This window comes from Peromyscus californicus, unplaced genomic scaffold (assembly GCF_007827085.1).
Source record: "Peromyscus californicus insignis strain IS unplaced genomic scaffold, ASM782708v3 Scaffold_16__1_contigs__length_79575227, whole genome shotgun sequence".
Classification (NCBI taxonomy): Eukaryota; Metazoa; Chordata; class Mammalia; order Rodentia; family Cricetidae; genus Peromyscus; species Peromyscus californicus.
In genome coordinates this window covers 45211446-45225744 of record NW_026294458.1, presented here as the reverse complement: position 1 = coordinate 45225744, position 14299 = coordinate 45211446, and the positions used below count along the sequence as shown (strand labels likewise).

At 40.1% G+C, this 14299-nt stretch overlaps 1 protein-coding gene across 1 annotated transcript in view; it reads left to right on the top strand.

The window, feature by feature from the left end:
• Nsun3 (NOP2/Sun RNA methyltransferase 3) overlaps positions 1 to 13914 on the top strand; it is a 44305-nt gene extending 30391 nt beyond the window's left edge. Inside the window, 2 exon segments of the mRNA XM_052740956.1 lie at positions 11551 to 11800; positions 11802 to 13914. Coding sequence (XP_052596916.1) covers positions 11551 to 11800; positions 11802 to 11954 — 403 coding nt within the window. The 3' untranslated portion in view covers positions 11955 to 13914.
• The last annotated feature ends 385 nt before the right edge of the window (positions 13915 to 14299 follow it).

The following is a 14299-nucleotide window of genomic DNA, read 5'->3' as shown; positions in this document are numbered from 1 at the left end:
ACCCTCCCCTGGCCTCCACAGGTACTGCACTTACATGTACAAACCCACATAAAGATAGCCACTTAAACACATAATGAAAACTAAAATCTTTAAAAACAGCAACAATACCACTTTACCAAAAGTGAAGCCACATTGCTTTTAGTACGAACCCTCCCTTAACTGATTGTTTTTGTTACTGTGGGGCTTACCTGAAACCCATGTTGGCATGAGGAAAACCCTTTTTCATTCAATTGTTGCGAAAACCGTCCCCCCCCCCCCCCAGGTGAAGCTTATGGCCTTTGTTATATTCACCTCTTCTGCAGCATAAAAGTTAGAGGCTGCTTGAGCTAGTCTCTAATCAGAATTTGTGAATGTTTGCTGAAATTAAATACATCCTTATGTTTAATGATGAATATTTTTTCATGATCTCCCTCTTAAGGTAACGTCCATTCACTTATTCTGCTATATTTCAAAATTGTAAGCTAAGTATAGTGGTTCATGCCTATAATCCCAGTATTCAGGGTCTTGTATCAATTCTATACCAGCCTGGCTACATAGAAAGTACCAGAGTTTCATAGGAAGACCCTGTCTCAAAGCAGAACAGTAAATACATGGACACATGCAGCATGATTATAACAAAGCCGTTATTTCAAAAAAGCTGAAAATATGTTACCTGGGGAAAATGTACTAAGGAATTTCATAGTGAAGTTTTCCGACACTATGCATACTTTGCAGCAGGTTTTGACAGATGAATCAATGTTCACCTGCTTTAAAAAAGGAGCATGATTTTGTGGGGGAGACTTACATAAGTCTTAAAACTAAGCATATAAAAAGAGGCAAAGCATAACTTTAATTCCATGACTAGCTGTTTAGTTACACAATGGTGTCTGTCCTGTCTGGCTGCCTGGGAGCAGAGTTTTGGCTAGAGACGCATCTCCCCGAATGCTGCAGGGATGTAGTCTGAGAATTAGATCCCATCCACTTATTAGAGTTGGTTCCGTAGACTGGACTTGAGCTAAGCAGGCTGACTGCACACGAGATGGGGAGAACCCACGAGGATGAAGAGAGATCCATCTCATTTCCAAAACCTGTGTAGGTCTCTTGTCACTCTTAAGCTTCTAATTTTAGTGGTGTTAGAGATCTGTAGAGGAGCGGTTGGATTCCTCCAAGAGCTAAATGGTCCAGAGTTAGAACTCAGGTTCTCAGAACTAGAAGCCGAAAGATTCCCTGTGATTCTAAAAGGAAGTATGCACAGCTGCTATCATCTGCCTAACCCATGGACCTGGAGTTGTGCACTTTATGGAGTCATGCCAATTAGATAACTCTATGAAGAGATGGAAAATGTGAATTTAAAAAATGTGATAGTATAGTAAAGGTCATTGGCCCTATTAGCTAGGGTTCTCCAGAGAACCTGTATGGAATTAGGAGGTTAGTAAGTCCATAATTTACAGGGTAGACCAGCAGGCTGGAGACCTGGGGAAGAACCCACATTGCTCTGTGAGCCCATCACAAACTGCTACAGAGTTTCTTCCTTAAGTGAGGTCAATGTTTTGTTCAACTCAGTTTTTCAACTAATTGTTCAAGTCCCACCCATATTAGGAAGTGCAGCCTGCTTTATTAGTCTCTCAATTCAAATGCTAATTTTATTTAACCTCTCCACCCTCACAGATATGCTCAGAATAATGTTAAACCAAATATCTGAGCACGGTGTTCCAATGAAGTTTTCCAAAGGCACGAGTTACCATTCTAGCACTGTACTGGTAGCTTTGTAACTTGTTCCCTGCTTATTATACCATTATGACATTTTAGATTCTGCTATAGCAGCTCCAGCATGGTGCCAGATTCAGTAGTACTGAAGGTATTTTTCTCCCTGATAGAACAGAGAAAAGATACTTTATGTAATGACTTCAATAAATAATAACTTCAGTAAGCTTCCCAAAGCAGTACTGCCAACCAGTAGACAGCCAGGTTCCACAGTCACGAGAGCCTGAGCCCACCGGGACAGCCAGTCTGGTTCTTACCATTTAATTAGAATTCACCTTGTAGGACGACGGAGTAAACAAGCATAAGTAACAGTGTACACACAGGGCCTCGGGTCCTTGCCTCGGCCCTGCCAGCTCCTGGTTCCTTCATGTTAGAATGCCTGAAGGCATGTAGTTTGTCCTTCCCTTCCACGAGGACTTGGTACAGTTGGGATGCTAAAGTGAATGCATGTGGCATCCTAGGTCTGGTTGCCCCAGATTCCATGACTTATTTTAGCCCATTTAATGTTTGCTTTAGGAGGAAGCAGTGGTAAAGCTTGTAGCCCTGTTCTGATATTAGCTTAGGTTGGCAGTCTGTGCTTTCTTAATTAGCAGTGTAACTTAGTCAGAGTTTGTGACCCTTGGTTAGATAAATGGAGTCAGACTGTTTACCGTGTACACTTTGTAAGGTCTCGTTAAGACTGCATGTGCAGTGCTCTTTAGGTTTCAAGTAAGTGTTAATATGTAGACAGATCATATGTCCTTCACACAGTTTAGCTTGTTATTGGTAGTTGGCAGTTGGGGTTCCAGCTACATATTTCCAGGCTCTTGGCATCTTGAGAATGAAATGAAAGTGCATACAGACTACAGAATAGCAAAAACACTTTACTCAGAAAAAGGGATAGCACAGGTTGCTGCAAGAGAACAGAGGACCACTTGAATGAAGATTCTCCAAAGCCCTGATTATTCTATGGGGCTTTTATGAGGTTCAAGAATAGGAGAGTTTCGCTTGCCTGCTCCAAGCTAATTGGAGGTAAATCTACATTCCCTTTTATTCAGGAACATTATATTTTTGTTCTAAACAAAGAGTGAAATTGTCTTCACAGGATGATATATATGAAGTGTGTAGTGTACCGTGGGAGAAGGTGTTGTATCTTTGCAGTTTAACCGTTATTTGGGCAGTGGGAGAAGGAGGCTTCCAGTTTTCATATCATCGTGATCCATTTTCTTTTCGGTACAAGTTGCATGTGCTTTAAAGTACTGTAATCCAGAATCTCTGAGGCATTTCTTGACAATTAAGATAATCAGTTACAGAACTGACTTCTTACATTTAGTTTAAATGTCTAAAATTATTAAACTTTTACTTGATTTTTTTAGACGAATTTATTTTTATGTCTAAATGGGTGTATCTATATACCATATGTACCCGAGAGGCCAAAGGAAGGCATGGGACACCCTCTGGCTGAAGCTGAAGATGGGTGGGAGCTGCCCAGTGTGGGTGTTTGGAATCAAACTCAGCTCTTTTGGAAGCAGCAAGTATTCTTAAGCACTGAGTCCTCTGTACTTGATTTTTTTTCTTTTTTTGAAGTGTAATGTTAAAGTCTATGGTAGATAAGCTTGCCAAGATTGTGTTCTGTCCACTGAAAGCAATATGTGAGTCTTACTCTATTGTTTCCCCAGGCCCGTACTTATATCCAATGATATGGTCCAGTTGCCTTAATTCTACAGTGTCAAGAGGAAGACATGAAGAAAGATGAGATATATTAGTTAACAGTATTTTTTCAACCATCACCTCTATTTTCAGGAGTAGAGTCATCTATGATTACTTTACCTCTACATCAGAAATTGGAGGTGAGGCGGGATCTACATCTTAAGATAGATTACATTAGAGTAATGACAGAAGAAGAAGTCGCTTACCTCCTGGCAGGTCTGAGGAATGAGAGGAAAACGAAAACCATTTTCTTCTTTATCTTCTTTAGTCAAAAGATGGCACTGTTGCTGTGCTGGTAGGTTTCTGTTTTGTTTTGTTTTCCTCCTGTAGTGTGAGTTTGGTCCTTTTTAAATTCAGAAAACAGTTAAATGTACTGATCTAATTAACAGTGACCCTCCCCACTGAATGCCAGGTTTGTGATCAGGCAGTAGAAGAATAAATGAGAAAAGGGAATTTACAGTCTTTACATGTTACATGGTCTTAATAGTATTTACACAAAGAACGTTCTCTGAGACTGAGATTTGCCATAAGCAAGACAGGACAGGACATTCTGTGTCCCGTGCTAAGTCTTGGCTGAGTTATCCATTGCTTTCCCCTTGGAACTTCCATAGCTGTCCGTGTTCTAAGACTCCTTTGCTTCTCTATTTCATTTTAGCTTTCCAAGTTCATGAAACATGCTGGTATGAAAGTACTATGATTTTCCTTAAAGGATTTCAGTTCAGGTAGCCTTCTTCTGCCTTTTGTTTTGTTCTCTGTAGATCACGTGCTGGTAGTTGGGACTCTGTGAGCCCATCTAGAGACCTAAAGATGAGCTCTCTTGTGCTGAGAAGGAGCACAATCTTACCTTGTTTTTGAGCCAGTATCTCAAAGCTTTCTTGATGGTTGACGCTGCTCTCCTGTAAGTAGACCCTGGAAGGATGGTGAGCTTCAATGAAAAGCAGAGGATTTAATTTTCAGAAAGACAAAAGGAATGCCCTGACAGTTGGCTTTAGTTAGTACCTATAAACAAAGATCTGGGATTTTTTTTTGTTCATTTGTTTTGTTTTTAATAAAAAAACACAAAACAAAGCACTTTGACGTCAAGGGGATGGAACCCTTGATGTCTTGCAAAAGCAAAAGAATCTAGTTTTCCTTTTTCCTATTAGGATGAGAAAGTGCTGGTGAGCACGTAGACTGCTTAGTAGTAGATCTGCCTGTCTGAGAATTCTTTAATTTGCCCTTGTTGACTGGGCATTGAACCAGGCCTTATGCATGCTGGGCAGTGGTCTACCACTGAGCTTTACATATCAACCCTTCTGATGCCTTTTAAAATTAACATTTCAATTGTCCACTTGTATGAAGTATTGAGTAAAATGGTCAATGAATAACTATGTGGCTAGCTGCAGATATGTTGCAGATCCTATTTTTCATAACCTTTCAATGAAGCTTATTTGGATAGAAGACAGAAGCTCAAAATCTGATTCCAAACACTTGAGGTATGGTGTTGGTGTTTTCAGAACTCAGACATTTAGATGGCAGTCGAGAAAGAGAACAACACATATTTGGTACAAGGGATAACCTCCTTTTCCCTGCAGAGTTTAGAGGGACACTCTATAATCAAACATTAACACTTACTCAGCAAAACCTAGAAATAGTTACACCATGTGCCATAGGTCTTGATCATAAATAGATTTTGTGAGGTTGTTACTTTTAGACTAAAAGAAAACTTTAAAAACAGACCCCTGTAGGTTTCAGAGCTTTTGGACTTTACTGGTGAAGTATAAGGAAGAGTAGGCCTGAAGTCCCATTTGCATATACTTTGTAAACTTCCAAAGATGCAGTAAGGATTTTATTGCATTTAAGAACCCAAAATGTTCTTCTGTGTAATGATTTCCTCAGTAGGAATATGTCTGGCTTTGTTTTCAGATGCTTCATTAACTAGATGCTTAAGCACAAGATGCATGTCAGCCTTTCCCTTACAGCACTGCAAAGCTCTGAGCGATTTGGGGAGAGCTAGATAGCCCAGATCTGCAGTGAAGCACCAGGAGACTGGAATGCCTTCTGTGGCTGAGGCGCCGTTCTTTCTCTGTTAGTAGTTCTTGCTATAAGGCATTTCCCACCGCATTGTATTCTGTTACCTTTAACCAACCTCAGCTCTGTTTACTACAGCACTGCTCTTTCTATTTCAGATAGGCTTTAAGCCTAATTGAGCGCTTATGTAGGAAGGTTCTGCGAAGAATATAGATGCTCTGGGGAAACGAGAGGGATTGTATTATGTGGCCGTCTGCTTCCTGGTGAAGGACTTCCCACAATTTTACCTTATACTTGGACACTGTATATTGAAGAATGTATGTAGCTCAAGATACTGTTTATCAGTTCTCATTTTAGGAACAGAGACTCATAACCGGTTTGAGTATTTGGATGAGCACCTCTGATTCTGTTGTAGCTAGCATGACACCGTGCTATCTGTTTTCTGCTTGTAAGTAAGCCCTTCTCTGCTGCTTTTCAGTGGTGAATAATGCATGTTAATACAACGTTATTTGTGATCATTTCATGCAGCATGGTTGGGGGTTATTGTGCAGGAAAATAATGTGATGTTTGCTAAAATCTTGTTAACCTAGAAAACATAGGGTCATGGAGAAGGCCTTTGCTCCCTTGGAGGTTATCAGGGTCCTTTAGTTTTCCTCGCAATAAAAACAGAAAGAGTAACTGCACAGCACAGAAGCTCATGCTGGAGGGAGAAGCTGTTAACTCCTCAGCGTCTGTTTTTCTTGTCTGTTCTTCCTCTGTCTGTCTTTTTATGTGGCCTACATCAGACTGGTTTGCCAGAATTTATTATTCAACTCCCTGGTCTTTAAATGCCTTTTCATCCCAAATTTTAACTTTCTAGTGAGTGTGTCAAGGTCTACCAAACTTAATTGCTTAAAAACATATCCGGGGGTTACCTGCCATGTGGGGCTTACTTACCTTTCATGAGTGCTGTGAGTCCCTAAAAGAGGTTTATCCATATTTTCTTCTCACTCTCGGCAGTGTGTACACAGCCAGTGTGGGGGAAGGTCTTCATATCTAGACACCAGAGAAGGAAATTGTTAATAATGTAACACCCCGTGGTAAGGAAAGTGATGACCAGAGTCACCAGAACGGGCCAAAGGCTTTTTAGATTTGACCAAATTGTGATCCTGTCATGAGGAGATTGTCCTGGGTACCTCAGTAGACTGGTGTCATCACAGAGGTCCCTGCAGATGAGAAGGCAGCATAGAGGTAGACAAGGAGCTGTGATGACAGTGTTCAGGTTGGAAGGACAGCATTGCCTGGTCAAGGTACGTGGATGCTAAAACAACAAAACAAAAGTAAGGATTCTTCACCCCGAACTTCTGGGGCAATAGGCATAGGAGTACCTTGATTTGATTCATGAAGCCCATTATAAACTGTGGGCTCCACAGGCCTAAAGGAGATATGGCTCCAGTACTTTAAGCCATTAAATGTGTTTTCATTTTACTAAAATTGTATTAGAACTACACTCATTTGAGATCATTTTCTATGGATTATGGCAATAGTGTACACTTTTTTAAAATCCATTAGATAGACACTGTGCATAGGATATACACAGTTTTGAATGCAGATATCTTTAAACTCCCATTAAAAGGACTATTTTAGTCTTAATTCCACTGATAACAAAGCTAGTACTTAATCAAGAAAGAGTAGGGGTTTTTTTTCTTCTCACTAAAGTTGTACAGAAGGACACAAAAGCCTCACCATTTACAAACGATATGTTCCTGGCTTGATGCAAATTTAAATTAATTTCTGTAATGTTGCAGCATTGGCTTGCTTTGTTTTCATTCCAACATCCTTAATTTATCTTCTAAAGTAAGGTTGGCATAACTGAGCTGGCCACATTAATTTCTAAACAAAGAAACCATGTGGAATAACACAAAGGCTTTCTTTTTAATATAAATTAAAAATGCAGATTATTGGATTAATCTCACAACCTTAGGCAAAATGTTATATATTCCCATCAAGTCCTTCTTGCCATTTGCTACTGCTGTTTGCCATTTAAATACCCCAAATATGTATAGACCTATATTTTATTCAGCATAGGAATACATGGAAGTCTAGAAATTTTACGTACTAGAAAATGTTAGCTGTCTAGGATTTCAGGGCATAGACTGTCTGGAGATTAAGTTTTCCCCTAACAACCAAAATGTATACAAAACAATGACTATGGGAAAAGTAGGTACTAATCCTACTGTTAAATCTCCCCTATTATTTGTATTAGCATGAAAATTAACCATAGAGGTAGAAATCTCAAAATACAACTGAGTATCTAAAAATGTCGCTTTCTTCTCCTTTCCTGTTTTCAGAGGCAATGACTTTCACATATTTCTGTTCTTAATTTCTTCTCCAGGTCACTACCAAATCTCTAAAGAGCATCCCCAGCTCTCTAAATAATTTGCTTTGCTTTTCTACCTTTTACGCACTGACTCCTAGCCTGCTGCTGGTATTCATCTCACGTACATGACCCTACACTATACCCTGTGTCCTTGGTCATCTGTGACTACTGATTGCACAGACTGAGTTTTATAATGAATGGAGCACACCTGCACCCCAAATTACCCATTTCTTCCTAGTCAGCTCTTAGACCTCCATTTCTCAGTCTACTACTGGTCAATCTCTCTCTCTCTCTGTCTCTCTCTCTCTCTCTGTCTCTCTGTCTCTGTCTCTCTCTCTGTCTCTGTCTCTGTCTCTCTCTCTCTCTCTGTCTCTCTCTCTCTCCCTCCCTTTCCCCCTCCCTCCAAAATAAATGTATTTGTATGCTGACCCTGCCATGCATATCTCCCTCTCATTTATTTCTCAGTACCCTTTGATAGTGTTTTCATTTTTGTGATTGTCAACCTCGGTACTCTTCCTTCTGAGGTTTTATCTACAATCGAAGACATTACTAATATCAGTCCATGGAGTGGCTCCAAATATTGAAGATTGATAAAGGGTATATGTTGTTTAACTCTATAAATACCGTTTACTGTAGACTTGAATAATGTTCTAAAATATAATTTCTCTTTCTGTTAGTTCAGTTTTATCACAGGAGTACCACTAAGGAATTTTCCTGCAACCAAATCAGATGGGAGCCTCAAACTTTCTCTTTCCCAGCTGTGCATGGCAGGTCTGTAGGTTTTTCTTACCTGTCAGTCATTCTTTCTGGAGACCTCCCTCTCCTTGCCCCCTGAAGAGGCTTCCTTCCCTCCAAACCTCACGCACTGCTCTTGCTCTGAGGCTTCCTGCCCTTCACCGTTCTGTGCTGTATTTACTCGTGTATGGGTTCTGTTTCTCCTCCTTGACTCACCTCTTCAATTTGCTAGAGGAAGAATTTCAGAGCCATCTGATCTCGGTGAGTCTCTGTATTCTTCTGGCATATTTATTTGATGGGTCAGCTGTAGATGGAGTTAACTTGACATCCACTGTTGCAGGCCGATTTCTGAATGCTGAAACCACCCGTTTATTGGTGTCCGTTTTTCCTTCCGGAGGCGTTGAGTATCTTCTCTTTTTTCTCAGCATTTTAAACTGTAGCAACGATGTGTTTCAGTGCAAATGTGTAAGGTGAAGTTTATCAAGCATTCACAGGCCCCTCTGCACTTCTGACTCTCTGATCTCATGATACCCTTCGTCTCTGCCCTGCCTTTAGCCACACATCTGTTCTCTTTCCTTGGCCATGTCTCTGGGATTTTTTTCTGGCTCTCCCTGCAGTATAGAATGTGTATCTGTCACCCATTGGCTTGGTTCAATTGTTAATTCAGCCTTACTTAAAGTTACAATTCCCTGCTGGTCAATCACTCCTTATCTTTTTATCTTGACTTAGTTTTCTTCATGGTACCTGCCACTAATTTACACATGAAATAAAAATACATACAGACTCACCAATTCTTACATGTTCATATGTGTAGATTTATGTGTGTTTATGTGTGTACGTGTACTTTCTGTGAGTTTGCCTTGATCACCACCATGGCAAAGTGCCCCTGACAGAGTAGCTGACAACGTAGTTCATCTGTGACAGCTGACAGGCGGCAGGCCCCACACACACTGCTAAGACTGGCTTCTTCTGAGGCCCCCTCCCTCCATGCTCGCAGACCTTCTTTTCCTTTGGCTTGCAAGTTCCTTTCTCTGTAACTCTGTGTCTGAATTTCCTCCTATAATGATATCAACGAAATTGGATTAGTGCCTCCTCTCCAGTGATTGGATTTTAACTGAATTATCTCATTAAAGAGTCTGTTTCCAAACTCAGTCCCATGCAGAGACAGTGTGCGTTTACACACCATTGTAAAGGTCTAAGGAGCACTGTTCAGTCACTGGTATACTCATAGTTGATCTCCCTGAAACAATCGTGAGAATGTGATATTTGTGAAAATAAAGGTCCCCCCTTCTCAGGTCTCTGGATGTGTTATTTTTTTATAATTTTTAATTTTTTAAATGTATTCTTCTCTATTACATCCTGACCTCAGTTTCCCCTCCCTCTACTCTCCTAGTGGAGGGAGTGGAAATTTTTTAAATTATTTTGAGATTAATATAATTACATCATTTCCTCCTTCCCTTTCCTTCCTCTTATGTACCCTGCCTAGCTCTCTCTCAAATTCATGGCTTCTTTTTCTTAGTTGTTCTTACATATGAGTGTGTTCCTGAATTTAACAGTACAAACTCCTTAGTGTATCCATTGTTACTTGTATGTGTATGTCTTCAGAGCTGAACACTTGTCGTCAGATATAGTGTGCTTTTTGCTGGGCCTTTCTGAGACAGGGTAGCCTGTCTGTGTAACCATGGCTGGCTTAGTACTCACTGTGTAACCAAGGCTGGCCTCGAACTCATAGCAGTTCTCCTTCCTCAGACTCTGGAGTGCTGGGATTAAAGGTGTAAGATATCACACCTGGTACAAGGTGTTTTAAATCGTTAGTGTTTACATTGTTTTGTTTTAGTCATTGGTACCTATCCCATTCTCAGACAATACTCAGCATATTGTGAGTGACTAGTAATGCATGTGGTAGCCTCTTGATGAGTTCCTTCCATCTGAAGCGTCGTGTCCTGTCCCATTTCTGGAAAGTTATCTTATTACATTGTCCAAAACTTCGGTGTATTTTTCTGATTTTGTTAATTGAGTTTTGGACAAGCTTGATGGATCTTATTTGCAGTTCAGCTGCTGTTCTACTTTGAAGATGGGGAGTGGGGGATATGTTGACCATTACCTTCCGAGTGCTTCTACAGACAGTCCTTATTTTGGCAAACAGATGTTCAGTTTGTGTGAGCTATCTTCTTGCTGTTTTCTTACGATGTTGCTCTTTTATGAGTGATCCATCTTTGCTGATCTTTCTGTGTTTAGTGTGTCATATTTTGTTCCCTGAATTGAATTGTCAGTTTCTTTCTAGGCCACATTTTTGCTGTTTGTGTTCTTTTTCTTATATATTGATTAATCATTTCCTGGGAATCCTTGGTCACACCTTTTCAGTCTGTAATGAAACAACAATGTACAGGAGGTTTATTGTAAGGGTGGGAGCTTTTTCTGCTAATATCACACTGTGGGAAGCTGGCTCCTATTCTAGAGCATCCCTTTAAAATACAGTGCTAACATCACACTGTGGGTAGCTGGCTCTTACTCTAGAGCACCCCTTTAAGGTAGAGTCCAAGGTCTTTGGTTTCACGGCCCACAGCAACTACCTTATGTCTCTAAAAATTATTTATCCCTTTTTCTCAGATGAATACCTTCTGATTTCTACCTGATAGCCCAACTTGTTGTTTGTAGGGTGTAACCAGTAATTTATTATGTCTGTTCTCAATTAGCATCCTTGCTTTCTGTTTTACTTCTGTGACTTAAAAAATATTATCTGTGTTTTGCCCCCTTCTTCCTTCTCTTAGAAGAACAAACCATCAACCAAATTCACTTTCTCTGACGTTTCCATCTTGAGTCATCTGGTGACTATTTCCCAGGCACCAGTGATAAACTATGACTAGGGTGCGAACGAACTATATCTAGGGTCAGACAGCCACCAGTTACTGCAGCCTGAGGCAGAGCAGGGCTGCTATGTGAGCTCCTTGACTCCGGTCCCCTACTCTCCTTGTTGTACCTAACTCACCCCTTCATTTTCCCGTTACCCACAGGTCTGCAATTAAAGCCTTACGGCCTGGAGGGCTCCTTGTGTACTCTACATGCACGCTTTCCAAGGCTGAAAATCAGGATGTGATCAGTGAGATCTTGACCTCCAGCAGTACCGTCGTGCCTGTGGATATTAGTGGAATCGCAAGGACTTGCTCTCAAGACTTCACGTTTGCCCCCACTGACCAGAAATGCAGTCTTTTGGTGATTCCTGAAAAGGGCAAAGCTTGGGGCCCAATGTTTATAGCCAAGCTGAAAAAAAAACAGGAGTACAGGAAAATGGCAATGTGATTTTGTAAGCCATGTTGATATGTTACTATATGCATATTATTTGAGTTCACTACATGTTAGGACTTCAATAATTACAGAGCTACTTTCCCTAGGACCATTTGGAATCCTATGTAGTTAGTTCTTCAGCCTTGTAGAGCATAGGCTTAAGAATTTTTCAGGTACAGTTTTGTTCCTCGAAATATATCTATATTGATGCTTTAAAGTGAGACAAATGGTGTTGATCTGTATAATAAATTTCTTGTTTTTACTTGGTAAACTAATTAGAGTAATGATTCTGTACATAAAATGCTTAGGACTGTATTCTTGACATAGGTATTTTAAACCTTTCCTTTAAAACTGGGTCTGCCAATGCGCTCACCATTTTCTCATCAAACGTGCAGATTCTTTTTGTAAGAACAATTGGTATTCCAAGGCTAACTTCTTAAGCAGCACAATTTCTAGTTCTAGCAAAACGGGTTTCTTATTTGCAAAGTTGTTTTGTTAAGGCCTCTCTTCTGTTTACTGCAAAGGTCAGTGACTCTATTGACACCAGCTTCATTCCTCCCCATTCTCCTTTATTCACAAACACAAATGGAAAGGGTAAATTATGTTGAAAGGCCTTTAGAACATCAGATCCCCATGCACATGTTTGACTTTCGACATTCAGCTTGTAAAATAATGCAGTCTATCCAGCAGGCTATAAAGCAAGCACTTGAAACAAAACCAGAATGATTAATAACGGCAATAACTGAACTATATTTGGAGTGTTTTGTTACATAATTGCAGTCATAATGAGTACTACAGAATCTGATTATCTTACAGTTGCAATCTGGAGGGGCTTTTTATTTCACTTGGTTATAAAATGTTATGTGAGAGTGTGATGTCACGTATTAATGCACAAGAGAGAGATGCCTAATGAGAGTCAATTATCCGTTACCAAGACCCCAAACCATTCACTGAGTGGCTTTCTCTATTTATACATATCCCCCCCAAGAATTCTGTGCATGCTTCTATATATATGCTTAGGATTTTAGCATCAATTTTCAATCATGAATTTTTCTCTAGAAATTGCTTCACTTGGATCCAAACATTTTTCCAACTATTAAGAAAAATCATGCTATCAGACATGGCAGTGCATTTGGGAGGCTGAGGCAGAAGTATTACAAGGTCAAGTCCAGTCTGGGCTGCATAGCAAGGCTCTCTTTAAGAAAGAGGTAGGGAGGACGGAGGAAGGGAGTGAAGGAGGGAAGGGTGGAGCAAGAGAGATAATTACAAAGCATACTTGAAATTAGAAATTAGCTTTTTAAATTTTTAAAGATTTATTTCTTTTTATTTTATGTGTATGAATGTCTTGCCTGCATGTAAATCTTTGTACAATGTGAATGACTGTTGCCTGAGGAAGTCAGAAGAAGGCTTCAGATCCCCTGGAACTGGAGATATAGATGACTGGGAACCACCGTGGGATGCTGGGAATCTAACTCCGATCTTCTGCAAGAGCAACAAGTACTCTTGACAGTGAAGCCATCTCTCAAGCCAAAAATTTGCTTAAAAAAATCAGCTGTGGAACACAAAATTCCTTGGAAGCGGAATGGTATTGCTTGTCTGTTCTGTTTGTTAAGCTGTTCAGTACATACTTTTTGTTTGGAAAGCCTGTGTAACTGGATTCAAATGAATGGAAAATCTAGGAAAAATGTTGCCCCACCATTCTTCTCTACAATATGTCCAAGTATATCTGACCAGTGTGTTTAAAGTAAGAGTTTATCTCTTGGGCCCATCAGATGTATTCAGTTAATATGGAAGATTAATAACAGAAAAGTGCTTTGTTTATTTTAGTTTGACTTAGTGGTTTTTCTGTTTGAAATCCTGCCTTTGGATTCTATAGTTTTAAAGATGCATTTCTTTTGTGTAAGTTAACCACAATGTAAATTTTCATGGTACGAGGTGTTAAATGTCGTTATTTTTCCTGTATAATATCATGATGTTTCAACTGAACAAAACTTAATATGTATTTATTACATGTATTTATATATTTTATTATTAAAATGATTGTAACAAAACAGCAAACATTTATTGAGCATTAAATGGTTGGTCGAAGTCTTTATGTTGCCTTTTTTTATAACTTTATGTTGCCTCTTTATAACTATGAGCTAGGAATGGTGGTGGTGTGGGTCAGTAATCAGCCCTTGGGCTGCAGAGACCTCCCAATGTCTGGCCGCAGAGGGAGACGGTGTCTCAAAACAAGCAGTCAAATGAACTGCAGCTGGTAGTGACTTTGTATTCCTCTCTGTGGATGAGGAAAGCAAAGCCCAGAGTCACTTGTTTGTCAAGGACACTGGCAACTTAAGAAGGGGACCCAGATGAGAGCTGGCTCCATTGCCAGCCCCTCCTCTGTCACGGTGCTCTCCCAGCCAGTGTGGATTGTAGAACTTTCAAGATTATCAGCTACCTGTATGCCTCTTCTCCACTATTCAGTCTCCTGTTTAT